The sequence below is a fragment of the Crocodylus porosus genome, unplaced genomic scaffold (assembly GCF_001723895.1).
Source record: "Crocodylus porosus isolate Cpor-Errol unplaced genomic scaffold, CroPor_comp1, whole genome shotgun sequence".
In the NCBI taxonomy this organism is placed as follows: Eukaryota; Metazoa; Chordata; order Crocodylia; family Crocodylidae; genus Crocodylus; species Crocodylus porosus.
This window is the reverse complement of record NW_017728943.1, coordinates 7,662,996-7,682,676: the sequence shown is the minus strand read 5'-3', so window position 1 is coordinate 7,682,676 and position 19,681 is coordinate 7,662,996. Positions and strand designations below refer to the sequence as shown.

The following is a 19,681-nucleotide window of genomic DNA, read 5'->3' as shown; positions in this document are numbered from 1 at the left end:
ATTTGTAAGATGTTGGCATGCCAGGGGCGGATGGCGGGGGAGCTGCAAGAGGCCTGATGCTTGTTGTGGCCTCTCAGCCCCAGGCCCTTCCCCACCCTCCACTCTGAGGCTCATGTGCCAAGCAAAATGCTTTTGCTTGCCATGCTCTGGCACCTGTGTTGGGCGTTGCCTGTCCTTGCTATAGACTATGCCTTGTAGTTGGTAGTGTTTTAAATTGCATTTCATGTTTTCCTTTATTTTCCTTGCCTTTGTTTTCTGTAATAAATCTGTCCTTTGCATTTACACTGCTTGTGAGGAGGGGTTTTTGGTTATGCAGGACACTCCAGCCAAATTCAGTGATCTCAGATGGGACTTGAGCCACAGTGAAAACTTATTGGGTACCCCAAAGTTTGAACCCAGCCCTTGTTGCTACTAAGTGGTGCCCAGCAGAAGCGTTACATATATATTTATTTAAATAAATCTTTCCATAGAGGAACTGGACAACCCAGAATCCACTGGTATCCAAATAATTCCTAAAATATTAGTCCAAAATCTGTCAAGTCACATACTACATAACAATTCCCACAATTTCAGTGTCATTCAAGGCCCCAGAGACATTTCTGAAATTGTACCCATTAGTCCATCTGGAGAGTTTGACAAGCCCAGCTAATCTATTGGCTATGCAAGTGCAAATACTTCTTTGCTGCCACCCATGAAATAAAAAAAGTTGCAGGGCTTGTACTCACATTGATTCCATCCCAGGAAAAATCTGTCCGTGTTTGCTATAAAAGAGAAGAAAGACAATGTGTTAATGTAACACAAAGGTACAGTGTGTGTGACTATATCTCTGTAGCGGCAGGTCCTAGAGCAGGGGTAGGCAAAATGCAGCCTGCGGGTCAAATGCAGCAGGCCAGGCCATTCTATCCAGGCAGGGGGCCCCTAAAAAATGAATACGTATCTGCCCCTGGCTGTCTGTCATGTGGCCCTTGATGGCTTGCCAAAAATCAATAAGTGACCCTCCGCCTGAAATAATTGCCCACCCCTGTCCTAGAGGGTGTCAATACATGAGCAGCAACTGGAATTCCAGTGCATTGGAGTAGATTTGATTAGTTGTACTATGCTCCAGCAGCTTCCTGTGGCTCATGTATCAGCATCCCTACACTTAAAAATGGCAGTGGCTCATTTGACGAGCTTTAGTTCAAGCGCTTCCCACTGCCATTTTTAAGCGCAGGGACGCTGATACACAAGACACAGCGGTGCTTTAATTAGAGCAGCTCTTGAATCCACTCTAATTCAAGCACCACCTCCCCCACCCCTGCAAGAATACAAGAGCCTTCTATTCATAGTTAGAGAAGTTACACTTTAGCTTAAGTAATAGAGGCTTATACTTTTGGTGTTGAAGGTTCCAGTTTCATTCTCTCCTGCTGACAGTGGTGTCTGCAGGTATGTGTTTATGGCTTGTTATATTAGGGATTAGAAAGATGTATAGAAGTAGAGGAGGAAATAAAACAGAATACAATAAAACAAAACAGAAGAAAACAAACAAAAAACGTACAACACAAGAGAAAGGCAAGAAGAGGGTATTTATAGTGTTTCTCATCTGGACAGTGCAGCCTGGTATGTTTGGTTGTTTTCAGAAGATGAGCTTGTAAGATTCTTATTTCAGGGAAAACTACAACTGTGCAAACTTTATATAGGAAGCGCTTTTGCCTCAGGCTCGTTCAGCTGGGAGCAAGAGAAACTATTTGAATGTAAATAATTATTGAGCAGATAACAAAACCATTTGCTCGTGAAATGGCATGATGTATCCATATTAGCCAGCTTTCTTTGCACAAAGTAGTTACAAATGTTCCTCTCAGGTATTTTAGTGCTATCTCATTGTAGAACTCTTTAGGTTAGTGCCTTTCTCTAGAAGGACATCTGGGAAAGTTAAGGAGAGTCAATGAAAGGTGTAAGAGTCAATGCACATAAGCTAAAGTCTGTTAAGTACCTGTGTGGATCCTCTCATTCAGGAGTAATGGGGCCTTAGATCAATGTAGATTCATCTTCTTGGAGCAACCACACATGTTTTTGCTGTTCTGTAGCTTAATACATATTAATATTTTTAGCTGAGTTGCCTTGACTTTCATGAGCATTCCAGGCACTGCCCAGCGTATCCTGCAGTTCTTGCTAGAGTTCCCCCAACAGGAGTTTCTGGAAGTTACACTTCCCAGTTGTAAAGGTTCTGTATCAAAATGTAATTCTTATATACTGGTATCTTGTAATGTGTGAAATTGCTGGTGTTTTATGAAATAATGTAGTACGGGTATCAAAAAAAATAATTGTGGCCTTTTATTCAACGTGAAATGTTTCATGATTGCATGCAGTAGACCCTACAGAACAGAAAAATAAGATTATAAAATTACAGAGGTTGCAAGAATGCAAAACAGGAAGTAACTCGTTACAGGAGATACTGCATAGCAATCAAACAGCAGGGATTAAGAGAACATATCTGAAAAATATTGAAATAAAAAAAACAAAGTATTTCTTCACAGCAATGTAGGCCTTTGCTGAGGGTCGTGTACACTTTTGTCCCACACCTTAACCAATATTCATGTAGTTCAGCTTTGAGTTCAGTGGTTATCAGACTTGGTCTGAGCATCCAACTTGGTCTGAGCATCTCCAGACTTGGTCTGAGCATCTTCCACTCCTCTAAATATTTATGAACTGTCAGACACATTTTTCCTTGTGAAATCTCATTTCGTCTAAATTTTCAAAAATGGACCCTAATTTTGGCTCACCTTTTAGTTGTCCAGCTACAAACCAAATCTTTGACTTCGGAAAATTTGGGTCTGGAAGTCTTTAGTACAGTTAAGATTTCTGTGCCCTTCTTAGGTGAGCCTGATAACTTCAGCCCAGTTATACGTATTCAATAAGGTTGAGACTTTCTGGTCTTCTCCCCTGTGGATACCGGGTTGGCACTCACCTCAGTGGAGGGGCGGTGGATGCTGCTTCCATGTAGAGAACTGGTGCTGTCCATATTGATCTGGTCCACATCTTTCAGTCCTTTCCAGTCCACTGCAATCACCTCATTTCCTGCAGAGACAGGAATACAGTTAGGTTAATAGATTCGTAAAGTTTGAAGTTAGAACATACAATGAGATATTCTCACTGGCCCTCCCTTATCTCTTCAGCCACTAAATGTCACCTAATTATCCTTGTCTGGAAGCAAATAATTTGTTTTTGGCTGATGTGTATATTCCAAAAGAAAGGTATTGAGGTATTATTATTCAAGGTGGAAAATCCACCCCTACTCAGAGTACTCAGTTACAGTGGATTATCATCCACCCCGATGTCTGTTTAAAATTTATCTGGCATCAGTTTCATTATTGGTTTTTGGTTTGTCTTTCTCTGTTAGATTAAAGAGGTCTTTAGTACTTGGCCATTTTTTCACATGAAGGTACTTATATTCTGTGATCAAGTTATCTTTATCCTCTATGTGACCAGCTGAGCATGACTACACTGCAAATGTAGCCATTCTAGGCAGGTTATGGTCAAATATGCTATGCTGTTCCACGTGCATTACCCCCTAAGCCAGAAGCTGGGTAGCAGGGCTCTGCCTCTCAGTAGAGAGAGATTCAAAGAATGAGTGGACCAGAAGGGACCTGGAAGATCATCAAGTCTGGTCCCCTGCCATAGGCAGGTGGTTAATGAGCAAAAATGAGCTCAGTGTGGTGCTTATCCAGCCTCCTCTTGACCACCTCCAAGGATGGCAACCGCACCACCTCTGCCAGGAGTGTGTTCCAGGTTCTGGTTGCCCTTACAGAGAAGTTCTTCCTTATGTCCAGGCTAAATCTTCCCTCTATTAGCTTGTGACCATTGGTCCTCGTCTTCTCAAGGGGTGTCTTCCTGAAGAGTTGCTCCCCCAGATCTTGGTGCTTCCCCCTGACATACTTGTAGGCAGCTATCAAGTCACCTCAGCCTCCTTTTACCCAGACTGAACAAGCCCAGTTCCCAAAGTCTCTCCTCATAAAGCCAATCCTCCAGGCCCCTGGTCATGCCAGTTGCCCTTCTCTGCATCCTCTTGGGCTTGTCTGCATTTTCTTGAAGCGCAGTGCCCAAAACTGGGCGCAGTACTCCAGCTGTGGCCTCACCAATGCTGAGTAGAGGAGAAGGAGCACCTCTCTGGATCTGGTGGCAACAAATTGGCTGATGCACATCAGAGTCCTATTTGCCCTGCTGCCAATTTCATTGCACTGCTGGCTTATATTCATCTTCTGGTCGATTGTGACCCCCAGGTCCTGTTCAGATGCTGTGCCAGCCAGTGGGCTACTGCCTAAGCTATAGTTATGGTGAAGGTTTTTCCTACCCAGATGAAGGACCCGGCACTTCTCCCTGTTGAACCTCATCTGATTCTGATCAGCCCACAGAACCAGGCTGTCTAGTAGAGCTGTGTGAAATTTCACTAGCAGTTTCATTTTGATGCTGTTTTGACTTGCTTCGAGCTTGAAACAGCAAAATTGAAATGGAACAGAGAGCTTCAAAACAGCCTCAGAACAAAACAAGGCAAGTTGAAATGTTTTGAAATTTCTGAAACATTTCGAGTTTCGAAGCTCAAGCTGGGTTTGCCTGCAGGGAAACAGAAACTAAAGTAAGGAGAGGGAGGAGGAAAAGAAAGGGGGAAGGAGTGCTCTAATTATTGACTGTGTAGCTGGCCGGTGACTGTCATCCTTTCGAAGTCCCTTCCAATCCCAGTGTTCTGGGGGAGGGATGGAAAAACTGTATAAAAGGCAGCATTGTTTAAACTGCCCTGCTTTCTGCCTTGGGGTCAGCTGAGTGAGGGCACACCTCAGCACACTCACAGTGTCACCGACCCATTGCCTGTCAACAGCTAGAGGTGCAGGGCCCCCAAACCCAGACTCCCCCGGCACCGATCTCGACAGCTGGCAGTCTTCGTGGCTGCAGCAGGGGGCTAGCAGGCCTCCAGTTTTCACCCTGCTGTGCCTTAACACACACAGTGTCACCCATGACATGAGTTTTGCTTGTCAGCAGCTTGAGGTGCAGTTTCCCCAAAACCCCTGCACCTATCTCCTTGAAAGCTGGCAGGCTTCGTTGCCTCAGCAGGGGCTAGCAAGCCTGCAGTTTGGGCCCCACTGTGGCTTAACACATACATATGAGTTTTCTGCTTTCAAGACTTTGAGGTGCAGTTTCCCTGAAACACCTATCTCCTATCTCCTTGACACTTGGCAGGCTTTATGCCCCCAAAAGGGGCTACCATTCCTGCAAGTTTCATCCAAATCAGGCCAGAAATGACAAAGTTATAGGCTGTTTCGAGCTTCCCCATTATAGCCCATGGGCAAAACATTGAAACAGTATTGAAACAGAGAAACTGTTTCGACAAAACGAAACAGAACAGCAGTTTTGAAACGAAACGAAATGCTGTTGTGTCGAAATATCGAAACGCACGTCAAAACGGAACAGTGCCGTTTTGCCCAGCCCTACAGTCTAAGTCATTCTGGATCCTTACCTACCCTCTGGTGTGCCCGCATTTCCCCACACCTTGGTATCATCAGCAAACTTAATCATAGAGCATTCCACCCCTGCATCCAAGTCATTAACGAATATGTTAAAAAGCACAGGTCCAACCATCAATCCCTGTGGGATGCCACAGGAGACAGCCCTCCAGGATGAGGCCATCCCATTGATTACAACTCTCTGGGACCGGCCTCTAAGCCCACCTCCCCTTAGGCCGCACCAGTTTAACTGAGAGAATTTCATGGGAGACAGAGTCAAAGGCCTTACTAAAGTCCAGGTAAATGATGTCTACTTCATGTCCCTTGTCCAGCTTGTTAGTCACCTGGTCATAAAAGGACACCAGGTTTGTTAGGCATGATCTACCCTCCACAAAGCCATGCTGGTTGTTTCTCAATACACTGTCAGGTGTTAGCTTGCAGTGTATGGCCTCCTTAACAATTTTTTCAAAAGTTTTTCCTAGGACCAAAGTCAGACTGACCACTCTATAGTTTGCAGTCATCCCTCCTCCCTTTCTTAAAGATGGGTATTACGTTAGCCCTCTTCCAGTCATCTAGGACTACTCCTGTGTTCCACGACTTTTCAAATATCTTTGCCAAGGGCCCTGCTATGAGTTCAGCCAGTTCTTTAAGGACTCTTGGGTGTAGGTCATCTGGCCCACCAGACTTGAAAACGTCTAATTGTTCTAAGAGGACCCTCACCTGGTTGGGTCTGATCACATGTTGTCTGTGTCTGAACCAGAATTGAAAAGAATGCTGATAACACAAGAGTTAAAAGAAACTAGTGTGAGCATGCAAGTGGAAAGCCCCTAAAGCCAGCACGCGTGTCCAAACATGCCCCACACGTGGTCAGTATGTAATTTGAGTGAGGTATTTGAATTGGCAAAGCATGCATGCCCAATCATGCACTAGGCATTATGTAATCTGACTAGAACTTTCCAAAAAGAGAACCGTATGATTGGCTACCTGGAAAGTATTTAAGCCAGCACGTATCTGCCCAAGGCAGAGACCAGCTCTCGCAGAAACCCGGTTCGCATGAGCCCAGAGCTACCTCACAGGCTGACCACTTGTGATTGTCTCCCCGCCACCGCTATCTCCCAGCGTACCCCACCCTCGCATGCTCAACTTTGTTCTGACCAACAACTCGTTAGTCTCTGTCTATTAGCTACCGATTAGTTCGTTTTATAGCTGTTGTTGTAACCACGCTTGACCTGCGCTACAATACTGTTACCTAGTGGTGTAAGTAAAGGAAAAATAAAAAATTTTTTTGCAACCATTAACCACCTAACTCCTCGCCGCTAGCCCCCACCTGCTTGATCGTGTCAGCCCAGACCGTGACCAGTCAACTTGGTCGCCACAGTCTGTTGACTTCCCCGTTTTTCCTGGGCCTCGGGACAGGTGAACAGCTCTTGTTAGCCTTCTGGAATACTGATGCGAAGTAGCCATTTAGGACCTCTGATTTTTCACGGGGATCTACTGTGGACTGCCCCTCCAAATTCAGCAGGGCTCCCACAGTGGAACGCGATTTTTTTCTTCTCCCCATGCACCTGTAGAAGGACTTTTTGTTGTTCTTAATTTTGGATGCTAGCCTGATCTCCGTGCCTGTCTTGGCTTTCAGTATCTCATACCTGCCAACCCTGGTTATATAAGTGAACTCTTCTCTGGTTTCTGATCCTTCCTTCCATTGCCTATATGTGTCCTTTTCCTCTTTCAAAAGGTCTCTGATCTCCCTATTGAGCCAAGTAGATCTTTTGGCTCCCTTCCTGCTTTTTGATCACGTGGGAATGGCCTCTTTTTGTGCAGAGGATTGCTCCCTTCAGGAGGCACCATTGCTCCTGAACCCCCAAATCCTTCAGTTGCTGGTCACAGAGGGCCTTACTAACTAGACTCCTGAGTTTGTTAAAGTCTGCCCTTCTGAAGTCTAGGACTTCTGTTCTACTAACTGAAATCCTAGCCTTCCAGTGGATGATGAACCTAATCAGATCATGGTCACTGTCACCCAGAGTACCACCAATCCACAGGTCCTCTACAACATCCTCCCCTTTGGTAAGCACTAAGACCAGAGTGGCTTCCCCCTAGTCGGTCCTTAGACAACTTGTGACAGGAACAGGTCATCAATAGTTGCCAAGAAATCGACAGGAATCTGGGTTTTCCATTTCCTGTGGGAAAACACGGGGAAATGCGGATTCTTTTCCTTTAAAGGAGAAAATCACAGATTTTTCCCATAAAAGGAAAAAGCCACAGGAAACTGTGGGTTTTTCCTTGCAGGCTGGCAACCTTCCAGTTTGCAAGGTGCTGCTTGAGGCTGGGGGGAAGGTGATTGGAGGCGTGAGGTGCCATGTGCATGTATGCACCCACATGGCCAGCATACAGCCAGGCAGGGTGGTGGGATCAGCCCTGGCAGCTGGATACAGGTAAGTCTATGGGGTGGGGATTGGAGCGCCAGAGCCTGGAGACTGTCTAGGGGAGCTGTGTGGGGCATATGTGTGTGTGTTTGTGGCAGAGGTGTGTGGAGGAGGGTTGAGTGCTTACTGGCACTGGGAGAAGGTGTCCAGGTGCTGGGGCTGTGGCGGGAGAAGGGGGTCTGAGGCTGTGCTCAGTGCTGCTGGTGAGCCTGGCCCCATGCTGTTGCTAGCAGGGCCTGTCCGGAGGCTCCTGCCCTTCCAGCAGGGGAAGCGGGTGTGGGTCCTTTGGGGGTGATGGGAAGCTGTATGGCTGGACCAGCAATGCCGAGGCTTTCAGGAGCAGGAGGCAGGGCAGCTGGGAGATGCTACCTGCTAGGGGGTGGGGGAGAGAGCTGACCATGGCCAAGCTGCCTGGTGCAGCATGGCAGCTCCAGCCTGGGGTGGGAGGTACTATAGGCATCCCCTCCTCCTCCCTCGAGCCTATGGCATAGTTAGACTCACGCTGCTGCTGCCCACATGAGCTGGAGCTGTTGCAGCCACAGCTGCAGCTGCAGCCACCATGCTCTGGCCTGGACAGGATGACGACCACCTGGAGCCCCTTGCTCTCCTGTTGCCTGAGGCACAGCTTGGGCCAGAGCCGTGCTTGCCTTCATGCTGCTACTGTGGAGCTTGGGGCTGATCCTTACCCCTACACCGTGCCCCAGATCATGGCGTCACAGCAGTGTGTAGTGCCTGAGCAATTGCCTGTGCGTCCACTTGAGGTGTGCTGCATGCACCTCATGCTGGAGGCCGTCCCTGCCTTGTCCCTGTAGACCACCATTCTGTGAGTCTCTGTGGGGCTGGGAGGGATGGGGGGGAAACTGGGGACCCTCTACAGCAGGGCTGAGATGCAGGGGGCTGCAGGTTGGAGTAAGGGGCACTAACCGAGCTGGGGGTTGGGAGTGAGTGGCCCTGGAAGGGCCAGGTGGCTGCAGGTTGGGAGTGAGTGGCACTGGCAGAGACAGGGGACTGTGGGATGGGAGTGACATGCACCAGCATGGATGTGGGGCGGGGAGCACAGAACTCTGGGTTGGGAGTGAGGGGCACCAGCAGAGCTGGGAGGAGGCTGTGGCTTGGGAGTGAGGGGCAACAGCATAGGCAGGGGCAGGTAACTGGCATATCAGGGCTGCTCAGCACCACAAAGTAGCTGGTGGGACAGCTGCAGCTAGACCTGTGTCCTGGTGAGCAAGGGGGACAGAGGGAGCTCTGATTTTCCAAAATAAAAAAAATATCAGAATCAAAGACCAAGATATGTAGGTATTTAGAATTCATTTTATTATAATGATTGAGGTATTGTTAGGCTTCCAAACTGCTATACAATTGTAAATATATCTATAAAATATTTTGTTCAACTGATACATACATATATACATATAGTGGTGTTTCATTTTAATCGCAGAAAAATGCAGATTTTGGTTTTTTTAATCAGAGAATTTGGGATTTTTGAAACAGAGAAAACCAGGATCCCTGATAATCAGCCTACTTGCAGTGCCCTGCAAATGCAGTACACTGCTTCTGGTTTGGAAGGTTGGGCATGCAAAACAGTGCAATCTGTTTGAGGGTGGTGTTGCCTGGCAAAGCAAGTTTACAGTGAAGACACTGTAAATCTTTACAACCTTAAATTGTTTATGGTTCTTTTTCTATACCTTCTCCAAATTTTTAACTCCCAAGCCTTGCAGTAGTCCATTTTACAATATCCTCACACTGGCAACTCATGTTCAGTTTGTTGTCTATGGTGAACCAAATCCTTTTCAGTAATTGCTTTCTAGAACATAGTCATCCATTCTTTAACTGTAGCCTATATTCTTTGTTTTAGGTGTATCATCCCTTGGCCATACAAAACTGCATTTTTTTTTAATGGCCCCAGCTTCATCCTTAGCAGTCCCTTGCAGTTGAGGATGATTGTCTTCCATGATTGTCTTATCTGTGGTTCTGAAGATGACTGATAAGCAGGGATCCTGGTTTTCCCTGATAAAAAAATTGCAAATTCTCTGATAAAAACCTCCAAATCTGTAATTAAAATTAAGGGTCCACCACAGGCCCCTCCCCACCCCTGCTGGTGCCCCTCGCTGCCCCTGAAGCACCCCAGCCCTGCTCATGACCCTCACTCCAACCACAACAGCCCCCCAGCCCTGCCGGTGATTCTCACTCCTCTACAACAGCTCCCAATTCCTACTGGTGCCCCTCACTCACCCCAGCCCCCACGACCCTGCTTGTGCCCCTCATGCCAAACACAGCCGCCCCTCAGCCCTACTGCTGCCCTTCATTCCCTGCATAGCCCGCCAGTCCTACTGGTGCCCCTCACTCACCATCTACAGCCCCTTGGCCCTGCTCATGCCTCTCACTCTCCCCCAAATCCCCCACAGCCTTGCTGGTGCCCCTTGCCCCCCCACCCACAGCCCCTAATGCCCCAGCCCTGCAGGACAAGGCCCCTAGCTGCCAGAGGTATAGACCCAGGTCCGCAGCCCCCTGCCCCTGCTCCCCCCTGCTGCCTGCTTGAGCCGGGCAGCTCCCCCTGCTGGACACCCTTCCAGGGGACAGGAGGGACCTGGGCCCCGCAGATCTGGATATGGGGCAGGCGCAGACTGTGAGCTCAAGCTCCCTCCTTCCCTCCCCCAGGCCCTCAGCAGCCCAGCAAACACAACCCGGTGTGGCTGGGGACAGCGGGCTGCACAGGGATCATAGGCTGCCCCAGGCACGAGTAGGCAGGGTTCAACCCCATGCAGAACACTACAGGGGCAGCTGTGGCCTAGATCCAATCAATTAGTTTGCACCCACCCACAGGCAGGAGCCAATCAATTGGCAGGCTGAATCTAATCCATAGGCCACCCCTGCACTACAGCATCATCAGTGTACTGAGATCAATGATTGAGGTGGGGTAGTCTTGGTTTTGGCTTGGAGATGCCTGAGATTAAGCAGTTTACCATCCATCTGGAAGTTTAATTTTACTCATAAAATTAGTGCTAACAGGGCTTAGCCCCAGCAAACATGGGACAGCGGTAGGGTCGCAAGGAAAGCCAGCCAAGGGCTTCCAGCAGCTGCAGCAGGAGTGGGGCAGGGGGAGGGGCAGGGGCTGCCCAGATGGCAGTGTGGGACTCACCCACGAGTGGCTTATTCAGGGGGCATGGCTCCTGCTGCTACATGCCCCTTAGAAGGCACAGGGGGCAAATGCCCCGATCTGTGCAGGGCAGGGTGGGTTGCTGCTGCAGGCTGGGGCTGTGCCGGGTTCTTCCTGGTGGGGGGGGTGCAGTGGCAGCACTGGGAGGGAAGCTATGGGTAAGGGGGGAGATTGCAGCCACACCACGATTCTCTGTAGCCCACCCAATCCCCCTCCCAGAGCTGCCACCACCTGCCCCAGCGTAACATGCCCCCCCTGGGAGGAGCCCAGCACTGCCCCGGCCACAGCTTGCAGCAGCTGGCTGCCTTTGTCCCATGCAGATTGTCCCCTGTGCCTCCCAGGACATCTGCAGCGTTGGGAGCTGCCACCCCCTCCTTGCTCCCCCCAGACGGGCCACAGCTCTGTCCTGTGCCCTGCCCTGCCCCAGCTGTGCAGGGCCTAGTGGGGTGGGTGCAGGGATCCTGGGGGCTCCATCCCTTTTGGCCTGACAGCGCAGCCAAGGCTGGCCCTGCTTCGGCCACCCCACCCAGGCAGCTGGGGCTGGTGCAGGGCTGAGGGCAGCACACACACAGACTTTCCCCCACAGACTTTCCTGCCTGGGGGGGGGGGGTGCAAGTGCTCAGCACTCCCCCCAAATTTTTCTCTCCCTCCGCCTATGATTCCACTCCAACTGGAAGCTTGTTGATGGTCAGATGTAGCAAGAAACCAGTGAACAGGGGCTGCAAAAAAGGTAAGCAGTTTGCAGGCAGTTCACAGGTAAATCCACAAGTCAGTTTGTACCCCATCTTTTTGAGGGGAGAGCCTTTCAGTTTGGTGTGAGGAAGCAGGGAAGTAGGAACCTTTTGGGGCCACCAAGTAGTAAACAGGCCAGCTTCCAGGTGTGCTTGGAAGAAGGGCAGTAAGAGAGAGAAGGCAGATTAAGAGACCAAAGGAAATGGCTGGAGGATGTCCCAATGGCAGAGCCACAGCCACTGCCACTGCCACTGCCACTGCCTCTGTTTGCAGGACCGCTTACCAATGAGGCTTCCTCCCAGGTCCAGGTTTGGTGCTGTAGGGACTGAGGCTTGAAGATTCCTTCTAGCAACAGCCAAATCCAGGGGTGCCTGTGGTGTAACCTCCTGGTGTTGTCTCTCAGGGAACAGGCATGAGAGGTACATGAGGAGGTGGTGAGGCTCTGAAGCATCCTCTGCCATGAGGAGTTCATTGATTTGATGCTGATCCCTGGAACTGTGGAGGAAGAACTGCCAAAGGCAGCACTAGAGAAGAGAAAGGACATGGACTCCCAGAAAGGGAGCTTGTGGCTTCTGGAGGCAAGCAGAAAGCTTCGCCTCCACCTGCAGCAGTTTGCTGTAGAACAGATATGCAGCCCTACAGACACACAGGGAGGTGGAGGAGGATAGGTCAGGCTTCACCAAGGTGGAAAGGATTGTGACAACTGCCACCAAGCAGAAGTGATGGGTAGTGGTAGTTGGAGACTGTCTTCTGCAGAGGATGGAGGGAGTCATCTGCTGACCTGACCTGTCTTGGGAAATCTGCTGCTTGTCTGGAGCCTGGATCCAAGATGTCATGGAGGGATTACTGAGACTCATCTGGTCCCCCGACTCCTAACCCCATGCTGCTCATCCATGTGGGCACCAATGATACTGCCAGGGGAAACCCTGAGCAGATCAAAAGTGACTACAGGGCTCAGAGTGCAAGGGTGAAGGAGTCTGGGGCTTAGGTTGTGTTCTCTTCAATCCTTCTGGTCCAGGGAAAGGGCCCAGCCAGGAACAGGTGCATCCTGCAGATCAACACCTGGTTGTGCAGGTGGTGTTGCCAGCAAGGCTTTGGCTTCTTCAACCATGGGATGTTGTTCCAAGAAGAAGGATTGCTGGAAAATGATGGGATTCACCTGACAAAGACAGGGAGGACCATCTTCACAGACAGGCTTGCTAACTTAGTGAGGAGGGCTTTAAACAAGGTTTGTGGCAGGGTGGAGACCAAAGCCCTGAGGTAAGTAGGGAAGCGGGAGACCTGGAGGAAGAGCCAGCAGGAAAGGGCAATGGGGAAGTGTTCTCATACATCCTGAGAAATCAGGGCTATCAACTAGTTACCTCAGGTGCCTGTACACAAATGCACGGAGCCTGGGAAACAAGCAGGAAGAACTGGAAGTCCTTGCACAGTCACAGACCTATGATGCGATTGGAATAACAGAGACTTGGTGGGATAGTTCGCATGACTGGAGCACTGCCATGGGTGGGCACAAACTGTTCAGGCCGGGGAGAAGAGGAAGAGGAGTTGCACTTTATGATTGCTCAGAGCTCCAGTATGAAACTGGAAATAGACCTGTTGAAAGTCTCTGAGTTAAGGTCAGAGGGGAGAGCAACAAGGGAGATGTTATAGTGAATGTCTGCTATAGACCACCAGACCAGGAAGAAGAGATAGATGAGGCTTTCTTCAAACAGGTGGTGGAAGTTTCCCAATCACAAGCCCTGGTTCTTATGGGGGACTTCAATCACCCTGACATCTGTTTGGAGGGCAATACTGTACAGCAGTGCACAGGCAATCCAGGAAGTTTCTGAAGAGTTTTGGGAACTTCTTGGTGCAAATGCCAGAGCAATCAACTAGAGGCCATGCTCCTCTTGACTTGCTGCTCTCAAACAGGGATGAATTGGTGAGGAATGTAGTATGACAACTTGGAAAGCAGTAGATGGCAACTTGGGCAGCAGTGACCACAAGATGATTAAGTTCAGGATCCTGAGGAAAGGAAGGATAGAGAGCAGTAAAGTAAGGACCCTGGCCTTCAGAAAAGCAACCTTCAACTCACTTAGGGAACTCATGGGCAGGATCCTCTGGGAAGCCAGTCTGAGAGGGAGAGGAGTCCTGGCTGTATTTTAAAGAAGCCTTACTGAGAGTGCAGGAACAAACCATCCTGATGCACAGGAAGACTAGCAAGTACGGCAGAAGACTAGCTTCGTTTAGCAGGGAACTTTTCAGAAAAATTGGTCACAAAAAGGAAGCTTATAAGAAGCTTATAAGAAGTGCAGACTTGGACAGATATCTAGGGAGGAGTATAAGAGCATTGCTCAGGCATGTGGGGATGAAGACAGAAAGGCCAAAGCAGAACTGGAGCTGCAGCTAGCAAGGGATGTGAAGGGTAACAGGAAGGGTTTCTACAAGTATGTCAGTAGCAAGGAGAGGGTCAGGGAAAGTGTGGGTCCCTTACTGAATCGGGGAAGCAGTCTTGTGACAGAGGATGCAGAAAAGGCTGAAGTGCTCAAATGCCTTCTTTGCCTCAGTCTTCACAGCCAAGGTCAGCTGGTGGCATAGTTTGCGGAGAAGGTGAGCAGCCAGCAGTTGTGAAAGAAGAGTTTAGGGACTATTTAGAAAAGCTGGATATATACAAAGTCATGGGGTCAGATGGGATGCACCCATGGGTGCTGAGGCAGTTGCCTGATGAGATTACAGAGCCATGGGCCATCATCTTTGAAAACTCATAGTTATGAGGAGAAGTCCCAGATGGTTGGAAAGGGGCAAACATAATGCCCACATTTAAGAAAGGAAAAAAGGAGGATCCAGGAAACTACAGACCAGTTAACCTCACCTCAGTCTCTGGAAATATCATGGAGCAGATCCTCAAGGAATCCATTTCTAAGTGCTTGGAGGAGAAGGTGATTAGGAACAGTCAGCATGCCTGGCTGCCTTCTGTGATGACATGACTGGCTCTATGGATGAGGGGAGGCCAGTGGATATGGTACATCTTGATTTTAGCAAAGCTTTTGATACAGTCTCCCATAACATTCTCACAGGCAAGCTAAGGAAGTACAGGCTGCATAAATAGACTGTAGGGTGGAAAGAAACTGGCTGGAGCTTTGGGCTCAGAGGGTAGTAAGCAATAGCTTGATATCTAGTTGGCAGCCAGTATCAAGTGGAGTGCCCCAGAAGTCAGTCCTGGGGCCGGTTTTGTTCAATGTCTTTGTCAATGACCTGGAAGATGACATAGAGTACATCCTCAGCAAATCTGCACATGACACCAACCTGTGGGGAGAAGTAGATATGCTGGAGGGTAGGCCTAGGATTCAGAGTGACCTAGACAAATTGGAGGACTGGGCCAAAAGGAATCTCATGAAGTCAACAAGGACAAGTGCTAAGCCCTGCACTTAGGATGGAGCAATCTCATGCACCAGTACAGGCTGGGGGCTGACCGACTGGGCAGCTGCTCTGCAGAAAAGGACCTGGGGGTTACTGTGGACAATAAGCTGAATATAAGCCAACAGCATGACCTTGATGCAAAGAAGGCTAACGGCATACTGGGCTTCATCAGTAAGAGTGCTGCCAGCATGTCAAGGGAAGTGATTATTCCTCTCTATTCAGCACTAGTGAGACCACATCTGGAGTACTGTGTTCAGTTTTGAGCCCCCCACTACAGAAAGAATGCGGACAAATTGGGAGGAATCCAGTGGAGGGCAACAAAAAGTTCAGGGGGGTTAGGGCACATGATTTCTAAGGAGAGGCTGAGGGAACTGGGTTTTTTAGTTTGGAAAGACAAGACTGAGAGGGGATTTAATAGCAGCCTTCAAGTACCTGAAGGGAGGTTTGAATGAGGATGGAACTAGACTGTCTCAATGGTGGCAGATAACAGAACAAGGGGCAATAGTCTCAAGTTGCATCAAGGGAAATCTAGGTTAGATATTAGGAAGAATTTTCTCACTAGGAGGGTAGTAAAACACTGGAACAGGTTACCCAGAGAGGTGGTGGAATCTCCATCCTTGGAGGTTTTCAACTCACGGGTAGACAAAGCTTTGGCTGGGATGATCTAGTTGGTCCTGCTTTTGAACATGGGGTTGGACTAGATAAACTCTCCTCAGGTGGACAGCAGGGAGATCCCTCTGTAATTTTCACAGTCAGACTTGTCTCCTTTCTTGAAGGTTGTCATGAAGGTGTCCCTGATGTCATCTGGGATTTCCTCATCATTCCAGATGCTTAAGATGAGGGAATGGAGCTATGATGTAAACTTCTCTCCCCCCTGCTTGAAGATTTATGCCTGGATTCCACATGCTCCAACTGCCTTGCTGTTCTTCATCTGCTTGATGGCTTTCCTCACCTTGTCAAAGGTTGGAGGGATTCTGACATCATCTCTGACTCTGTGTTGTGCGCAGGGGTTGAGAACTCTCTCTCCTCAATCATACCAACTAAAGAAGCAGATGGATATCTACAAAAAGTTCATGCCCTTCTAAACCAGTTCGCTTCTAAGGGCATGTACGTTTGTGATGGAGCTCTGCTCTGACATGTAATATGAGTTGGAGAAGTCTTGATTAATCAAATCTGCTGTGAGTCTGCTAAACTGTGCTAATTAGCACACTCCAGCAGCCTCCATATCACATGTATTTAGTGTCCTCACATTTCAAAATGGTGGCGGGGACACTTTCATTGAAGGTCACTCAATGAGCTTGTTGAACGACCTTTAGTTAAAGTCCCCTCACCGCCATTTTGAAGCACAGGAGGTTGAATACATGTGACTGCAGGCACTTTAATTAGAGTGACTCTCAGAGCCGCACTAATTAAAGTGCCCTCCCCCACCTCCACCCCAGAGCATGTGTACAGATGCCCTAAGACTGTGTACAAGCATTGCATTTCCACCAGCAGAATTGCAGTTCCACTGGTTAAAATGTTAGATGTACAAGTGTTCATAGCACTTTCACCAGAAAAAATATTGTGTGCATAGTGGAAATCTCCATCCATAGAAGTCACTTCAATTGAAGTTCAACTAGTTCAACAAACACTTTTCATAGATTTCATAGATATGAGGGCTGGAAGGGACCTCAAAGATCATCAAGTCCAGCCTTCTGCTGGAAGTCCATCCTCCAAGGGCAGGAAGTCAGCTAGGGTCAAAGGATCCCAGCAAGATAAACATCCAAACATTTCCTGAATGAGTAGGTGTGTGCACCACTTCTGGAGGGAGTCTATTCCAAGCCTTGGGGGCTTGGACAGTAAAGAAGTTCTTCCTTATGTCCAGCCTAAAACGGTCATGGAGGAGTTTATGACCATCGGTCCTTGTTATCCCTTGGGGTGCTCTGGTGAACAGACATTCCCCCAGATCCTGATGCACACCCATTACGTACTTATAGGCAGTCACCCCTGAGCCTGCACTTTTCTGGGCAGAAGACTCCCATTGCTCTCAGCCTCTCAACATAAGGCCTATTTTCTTGCCCTCTGATCATGCGCGTGGCTCTCCTATGGACTCTCTCAAGCTTCTTCACATCCTTCTTGAATTGTGGAGCCCAGAATTGGATGTGATACTCCAGCTGTGGCCTCACCAAGGCTGAGTAAAGCGGGAGGATGACATCCTGGGATTTGCTTGAGAAGCATCTATGGATGCAAACCAGAATTTTATTTGCTTTACCAGCTGTGACATCACATTGGTGGCTCATGTTCATCTCATGGTCAGTCATGACCCCCAAGTCTCTTTCAGCCGTGGTGCTAGCGAGCGTAGCACTGTCAAGCCCATAAGTGTGCTGCGGGTTTTTTCCCCCCAAGGTGGAGTACTTTGCATTTTTCAGTATTGAACATCATCAGGTTTATATCTGCCCACTTACTAAGTTTATCCAAGTCAGCCTGGATCAGTAGCCTATCCTCAGGTGTGCCCCAACGTTTAGTGTCATTGGCAAATTTGGCCAGTGTGCTTCTGACACCAATGTCCACATGGTTGATAAAGATGTTAAAGAGAACCGGTCCAAAGACAGAGCCTTGGGGGGCACCACTGGTCATGGAGCACCATAGTGATTCACTTCCATCAACTACTACTCTCTGGGCCCAACCTCAGAACCAATTTCCCAGCCATCAGACTGTGATGTAGCTGAGGCCACAGTTGGCCAGTTTTTCCATGAGGAGATTATGGGACACCAGATCAAAGGCTTTTTTAAAATCCAGATATATGATGTCAATCTCTTCTCCCTTTTCCAGGTGATATGTCACCTGGTCATAGGAGATGAGATTGGTCATGCAAGACCTACCCACGACAAACCTGTGCTGGCTGTCCCTCAGGATGTTGCCATCAGCCAGCTTATCAAAAAGGGTCTCTTTGATAATTTTCTCCAGAATCTTGAGGTCAAGCTGATAGGCCTGTAATTCCCGGGATCTACTTTCTGCCCTTTCTTGAAGATGGATACCACATTGGCCTTTTTCTAGTCTTCAGGTACTTCACCTGAGCATCATGAGCTTTCAAATACTTTTGCCAATGGTTGGGCTATGACACCTGCTGGCTCCTTGAGTACTCTAGGGTGTAATCTGTCGGGACCAGCTGACTTGAAGATGTCCAGCCTCTCAAGGTGTTCCTTTACAAGTCTAGACTGATGCTGTGTATAAATACACCCTCACCCTGGACGCCCCACGTCATGCTAGGCAGGGCAGTCCCTTTGGGCTGATGAAAGACCGATGCAAAGTACCCATTAAGCAGGTTGGCCTTTTCCTTGGTGTCAGTTATTAGTTGTCCCATTTGGTTCAGCAGGGGTCCAATGTTACCCTTGTTTTTTTTCTGACTCCCTACATATCTGAAAAAGGACATTTTATTATCCTTGATATGTGAAGCCAGATGGAGTATGGTGGCAGCCTTGGCTTTCCTGGTCTGCTCCCTGCAGGCACAGAGCAATGCTGAGTACTCCTCCTTGGTGGTTATTCCTGCCTTTTATCCTTTATAAGTCTCTCTTTTGAGGTGTAGGAGGTCCTCAAGTTCCCTGCTGAGTCAAGGGGGTTGCTGTGCCCTTTTGCTACCCATCCTCCGAGATGGGATGGACAACACTTGTGCTGTCAGGATTGCTCCATTGAGGAGCAACCACTCCTCTTGGACTCCTCTTCCTGTCAAGTCAAAGTCCCTTAGGGGCTTGACAACGAGCCTCCTGAGCTTGTCAAAGTCAGCTTTCCTAAAGTCAAGGACTTCTTTATTGCTGACTGACTTGCCAGCTTTGCAACGATTAGTAAAGTCATGGTCACTATTACCCAGTTTTCCATCAATTCTTAGGTCACTAACTAGATCATCCCCTTTGGACAGTACCAGGTCCAGCAACGCTTTACCTCTTGTCAGCCCATAGACTTCTTGAGTCAGGTAGAGCTCATCCACGCATGTGAGGAAACTTTGCAACCTCCCTTGATAGGAGCCACTGTACCACCTTCTGGCATCCCCACATGCATTCCTCCCACTCACCACCCCCAAGAGACACTTTGGCATTCAGCTGCCCTTCACTGTTCCAGTCAAGCACAGAGCAAACACCCCTCCCCCATCAGCTTCAGGACTAGGGAAGCTCAGCCCCTTTCACCAGCCCCACGCTGCACTCTAGGCAAATACAGAGGAGCAGGAGTTAAGGCAGATATGTGACGGGGTGGTGAATGTCAAGGGCTATAGGCTGTACAGGAGGGACAGGATAGGAAAGAGAGGTGGGGGCGTGGCACTCTATATTAAGGAAGAATACACATCCTCGTTAATTAACAAGGAGTCAGGGGAGGGGCACTCTGAAGTGCTTTGGGTTAGACTACAAGGCAGTCGAGGGGAAAGAGACTTAACGGTGGGAGTCTACTACAGACCTCCCAACCAGGGAAAAGAGCTTGACCAGGAATTCTTGGGTCAGCTCACAGAGGTAGTGAAGGCTAAGGATGTG

General features: G+C 48.7%; 1 protein-coding gene across 5 annotated transcripts in view; it reads right to left on the bottom strand.

Moving 5' to 3' along the window:
- The window catches only part of FAM131B (family with sequence similarity 131 member B), a 63,506-nt gene that overhangs the window by 20,488 nt on the left and 23,337 nt on the right, over positions 1-19,681 (bottom strand). For 2 of the 5 annotated variants that reach the window (XM_019548496.1, XM_019548497.1), the window contains exons 2-3: positions 2,945-3,054; positions 726-761 (exon numbers count right to left, since the gene is read on the bottom strand). In XM_019548496.1, coding sequence (XP_019404041.1) covers positions 726-761; positions 2,945-3,054 — 146 coding nt within the window. Of the gene's footprint in view, positions 1-725; positions 762-1,969; positions 2,352-2,944; positions 3,055-19,681 lie in introns of those variants that run through there. The other 3 variants (XM_019548498.1, XM_019548499.1, XM_019548500.1) reach the window with 2 other exon arrangements.